This window comes from Puma concolor, unplaced genomic scaffold (assembly GCF_028749965.1).
Source record: "Puma concolor isolate L17-30 unplaced genomic scaffold, mPumCon1.1.hap2 unalloc_scaffold_58, whole genome shotgun sequence".
In the NCBI taxonomy this organism is placed as follows: Eukaryota; Metazoa; Chordata; class Mammalia; order Carnivora; family Felidae; genus Puma; species Puma concolor.
The window spans coordinates 94,229-100,072 of record NW_028240267.1 but is presented as its reverse complement, the minus strand read 5'-3'; the positions used below and the strand labels follow the sequence as shown (position 1 = coordinate 100,072).

The 5,844-nt window shown below is 40.8% G+C and overlaps 1 protein-coding gene across 1 annotated transcript; it reads left to right on the top strand.

Annotated features, from left to right (window-relative positions):
* The first annotated feature begins 4,904 nt into the window (after nt 1-4,904).
* Nucleotides 4,905-5,844, top strand: LOC147571115 (olfactory receptor 2B8-like). Its single transcript, XM_086696625.1, has one exon. It carries the CDS (start codon nt 4,906-4,908, stop codon nt 5,842-5,844), a length of 939 nt encoding a protein of 312 aa, XP_086552751.1. The 5' UTR covers nt 4,905.

The window sequence follows — 5,844 nt, the reverse complement described above, 5'->3', positions numbered from 1 at the left end:
ACTCTCGTATGAACGCTGTTGGTGACCTGCTCAGATGCTCTTTACCTGCTGGGGCTCCAATCCAAACCCTAGTTGGTATGAGTGTGGGCTCCACGGTTCACAGTCATTCCCTTCGTGACAGAATTGCCCTCAGCTGAAAGGTAGCCACATTGCCAGGCGGTCTCGGGAAGCTGGTGGGGGCAGCTCACAGCCAGTGACAGACTATGGGATGTACAAAAGGTGCCAATGCCAAGGCAGGCCTGAATCTGATGCAATCCATGCTCCAGAGTCATGCTGTCCAATTCAGTAGTAAGTGCCCACAGGAAGCTATTTAAATTTAAATTTATTAAAATTACATAAAGTGTACCATTCAGTTTCTTAGCAAGACATTTTATTTTTACGTATTTAGTTAAATAATTTTTAAAATGTTTATTCTTTAAAAATTTTTTTTTAACGTTTATTTATTTTTGAGATAGAGAGAGAGACAGAGCATGAATGGGGGAGGGTCAGAGAGAGGGAGACACAGAATCTGAAACAGGCTCCAGGGTCTGAGCTGTCAGCACAGAGCCTGACGCGGGGCTCGAACTCACGGACCGCGAGATCATGACCTGAGCCGAAGTCGGCCGCCCAACCGACTGAGCCACCCAGGCGCCCCTAAAATGTTTATTCTTGAGAGAGAGAGAGGGAGAGGGAGAGAGACAGACAGACAAGAGTATGTGCAGGGGAGGGACAGAGAGGAGATACAGAATCCAAAGCAGGCTCCATTCTCTAAGCTATCAACACTGAGCCCGACGTGGCACTCTGACCCACAAATCATGAGATCATGCCATGAGCCAAAGTTGGATGCTTCACCGACTGAGCTACCCAGGCACCATGATTTCTTAGGTAGGACATTTAAAATGCTCAGGTATGACAGGTAGAGAGTGAGCTTAGTATTGGACAGTGAAGACAGAGAATTTCTACCATCACAGATGGATGCTTCTACTGGAGAGTCTTGTCAGCTTCTCATGGGATCAGACTCCTGCTCTGTTTCACTGGAGACCACATCCTTGCTTAGCAACATTCTCTGCTGTTTTCCTTCCCTCACCCCGTTTATCCCGAGAGCATTCCCTGAATAAACAACATGCCCTGGAAATCCTACTTCATCGTCTTCTTCCACAGAACCTGCCCTACAGCCCTGTCAGTGTTCATCACATCTGTCATTTCCTATGTAGTGATGGTTGTATCCCCTCATTTGCTCATCCTCCCTCATCATCGGGGGCCTGTTCTCATATGTCTGAGGTTAGCTCAGACCCATGGGACAGAAGCATCATGAAAGCAACAGTGATTCATTCATAGCATTGAGGCTGCGGAAATCTTGCCCGCACTTTTTCAGGATTCATTCAGAAACCAGATAGGGCAGCGTGTGTATGTCAAACACATCAGTGAATGTTATATGTTTGAAACACCTTAAATGGAGTCATTGAACTGAGGTCTTTTGTCTTTAAACTGTGTAGTATGCATACTGAGCATCTGGTTTTGTGGACATTTGTATTCTTCCACCGAAACGTTTAGAGTTACATGTAGCATTGAACACTTAGGATAATTGCTCTATTACCTTATATCTGTCAGTCCCAAGCATTTAACGTCTTTCATTTGATGTCTGTTTTCTTGTTATTGTAAATTGAGTTCTTGTGAGGTGTCATTTCAATTATATACTTTTTTGATGGTAATTATTATATAGAATGCCACTTTTTCATTTTGCAAAATCTGTTTTTAATGAATGTTTTTTTTATCTCTTTCTATATATATGTCCTTTAAAAGTATTTTTTTTGTGTGCAAAGTAATAATTTATGTGTAAGTTTTAGAACTGGATTTCCTGTATCAGATTATTTCATGAGAGCTGCATTCTACATTCTGCATGTAGGTAATATATATAAATATATATTTATATAAGTATAAATATATATTATAAATTAATATAAATATTTAAAACCCATCCATGCACATATAATATTGTAAAGCAGCAAGAAATTTGTACAAGTTCATTTCACCACCTCTTTATGTTTTCTCAACTGTCTTCCTAGTCCTTATCCATATGGACTATTAAAATGTATCGTTATTTTATTCTAATGGTTCAGTATTATATTGGTATTTTGTTTGGATGAGTTAGCATTTTCTGTTTGCTCTCCTTCATTTTCATGAGTGTTTCCTTTGTCAGGCAATTTAAATAGTTTGCCAGCCGGGCTCTTGGTGGCAAAGTTGGTTAAGCCTCTGACACTTGATTTTGGCTCAGGTAATGGTCTCAGAGGTGTGAGGTCGGGCTCTGTGCTGACAGTGAGGAGCTTGCTTGGGAATTTCTCTCTGGGTCTCTCCTCTTCCCTCTCCAACTCACTCTGTCCCTCCACTGTTTGTGCTCACTCTCTCTCACACAAAATAATAAATAAACTGAAAAAATTAAAGCAATAAAAATTTGTCAGCAATGTGTTTCAGACGGATGTGTGTATATTTGTGCACGTGTGCATGAGAACGAACCACGGTTTGTTTTTATTTGCTCTTCTGAGAAGGTGTTAAGGAGGGGATATTCCCTGTTGTTGCACATTTAGACTGTCCCTGATACATTTATAATTAATTCTATTAAGAAATTGTTGGTGCATAGATTTTGTTTTCTGGATACCACTGGTCACATCTTCATAGGAAATCAAAGGAGTTCTAAAACAGTGTGAATTACCACATTCTTTATTCCATTTCTATGAACATTTATTTTATGCCAGATTTGTACCCGTTTCTTTCACACATTGGTTTGAAAGAAACTTGCGTCATATTTTAAAACTCTTGGAAGAGTTAAAAATGTGCTGGATGTCTACCCTTCTGAATATGAAAGAACTGAAATACTCGTGTCCTGATGTCTCGTTCGTTGGTATGTTACTATGCTCATTGAGTACTGCACAGCTGGATGGAAATGGTCATCAGACGAGCCTTAGAGCTGGCATTGTGTTTGATCTAGAGTGACTGTCTCTGCAGGCTACCTTCCAGAATGGTGATCATTCATATAATATAGATGGGTGTTGGAGAGTTTGCATACTACCGATATATCCTTTCCTTTAGGCCTTTTCTTGTACTACATTAAGGTTAGCATTATAGCTCTGCGACTTGTCATGGCTTTGAGAATATATCTGTGTTTATCTCTATATATTTACCCAAGTAATTATTTTATCCTAGGCAATGATGCAAAGCATTACACTTTGTACATAGGTTACCCATTTCGATAATGCTTTAATATGTTGTGACTAGAATGGTGATATGGAGTAATCCTACCTCTTTGAGGAATTTTATGAAGGTTGGTGTAATTACTCTAATGGAGTAATGTGTGAAACACAAATCTGCAGAAGGAAGAATTGAGTGTTGGCCCCTGGATTTTAGAGTTCTGATTCCAAAGGACTCTGCACAGCCGATGAATTTTCAGAGTTCCTGTTAAATTGGCATGGTAATTTTAAGCATCTTTGGGGTTAACGTTAAGCACTGTTTGAATGGTGTTGTTCTCAGGTTTTCTCTCATTATTTGTTTTACTTCCACACACACACACAAAGAAACCTGATATTTGTTTGTATGCAGAACTAGCAGCGATGTGTTGAATGTAACTGAATTCTTTATAGAAATATATTCTAGGTCATAAATTCCTGTAACTGAATTTATTTTAGAGATCATGTTGTATCATGACCTGTGCCATGTGTGGTGTGTGTATTCCAGTTGTGTGAAATTATGAGATACATATGAAAAATAATGAATCTGGGGTGCCTGGGTGGCTCAATCAGTGAAGGGTCTGACTTCGGCTCTGGTCAAGATCTCACTGTTCGTGAGTTCAAGCTCCATGTTGGGCTCTGTGCTGACAGCTAGGAGCCTGGAGCCTGGTTCAGTTCTGTGTCTTCTTCTCTCCCCCATTTCCCCACTTGCACTCTGCCTTTGTCTCTCTCTCAAAGATAAATACACATTAGAAAAAATTTTAAAAATGCTGACTATCACTTTATGTGCATCACTTTCCTATTCTTTCTGATTTCCCTCCCTCTTTTCCCTTATCTGATTTTCTCTGAAATGCACACATATTTTTATTTTATTTCATTTATTTTATTGATTTTAAATTCTCTTTTTTATTTTTTTGAATTTACATCCAAATTAGTTAGCATATAGTGCAACAATGATCTCAGGAGTACATTCCTTAATGCCCCTTACCTATGTAGCCCATCTTACCTCCCACAACCCCTCCAGCAACCCTCAGTTTGTTCTCCATATTTATGCGTCTCTTCTGTTTTGTCCCCCTCCCTGTTTTTATATTATTTTTGCTTCCCTTCCCTTTGTTCATCTGTTTTGTCTCTTAAAGTCCTCATATGAGTGAAGTCATATGATTTTTGTCTTTCTCTGACTGACTAATTTCACTTAGCATAATACCCCCCAGTTCCATCCACGTAGTTGCAAATGGCACGATTTCATTCTTTTTTGATTGCTGAGTAATACTCCGTTGTATGTTTATACCACATCTTCTTTATCCATTCATCCATTGGTGGACATTTGGGCTCTTTCCATACTTTGGCCATTGTTGATAGTGTTGCCATAAACACGGGGGTGCACACACATATTTTATAGTACTTTCAGCCTACTAGGCTGAGACTGAAAGACATTTTGTACCTATGAGGGATGCAGACACAGGTCCATTATTTGATTTTCTTACATTAAATATTATGATTTTCTATTCTGATAATATAGAATTAATTAATATGAACGATGGCAATTTCATGAGTCCATAATTTATTCAAAGAGTTACTTATACAATCGCATGCCCTGTCATATAACATGCTAAATTCACATACTGCCAACATTTTATTGCTTTGAAGATTGCTTTTAAAAATTGCTAAATGCTTGGTCTTGACAGGAAACTTGTGATAAGAAAGAATGGACCAGAAAAATGGAAGTTCTTTCACTGGCTTTATCCTGCTGGGTTTCTCTGACCGGCCTCAGCTGGAGCGAGTCCTCTTTGTGGTTCTTCTGATCTTCTATCTGCTCACCCTCCTGGGAAACACAAGCATCATTGCATTGTCCCGCCTGGACCCACACCTGCAGACTCCCATGTACTTTTTCCTGTCCAACCTAAGCTTTCTGGACCTGTGTTACACGACCAGCATTGTTCCTCAGCTGCTGGTTCATCTCAGGGGAGCAGACAAGTCTATCTCTTTCGGCGGCTGTGTAGCTCAGATGTTCATTGCCCTAGGGTTGGGATGCACAGAATGCATTCTGTTAGGGGTGATGGCATTTGACCGCTACGCAGCCGTCTGCAGGCCCCTGCACTACACAGTGATCATGCACCCCCGTCTCTGTGTCCTGATGGCTTCTGCATCATGGTTCCTTGGTTTTGCTACCTCCTCATTGCAGACGGTGCTCACCTTCCTCGTACCACTCTGTGGGAGAAATAAAATAGACCACTTCCTTTGTGAGATGCCCCCACTGCTCAAGCTTGCCTGTGTTGACACCACTGTGTATGAGTCTGAGCTCTTGTTTGTCGGTGTGATCATTCTCTTCATACCTGTGGCATTAATCACATTCTCCTATGGTCATGTTGTCAGGGTAGTGCTAAGAATAAAGTCAGCCGCAGGACAGAGGAAAGTGTTTGGAACATGTGGGTCCCACCTCACCGTGGTCTCCCTCTTCTATGGCACGGCCATCTATGCTTACCTGCAGCCCAGCAACAACTACTCCCAGGATCAGGGCAAGTTCGTTTCTCTCTTCTACACCATCGTCACCCCCATGGTCAACCCGTTTATATATACCCTGCGGAACAAGGATGTGACTGGAGCAATGAAGAAGGTGCTCTGTAGGGGCTATGACTCCAGATGA

Bases quoted from the DNA above. Each gene is read 5' to 3' on its own strand.
- LOC147571115 (XM_086696625.1), top strand. From the start codon at position 4,906: ATGGACCAGAAAAATGGAAGTTCTTTCACTGGCTTTATCCTGCTGGGT.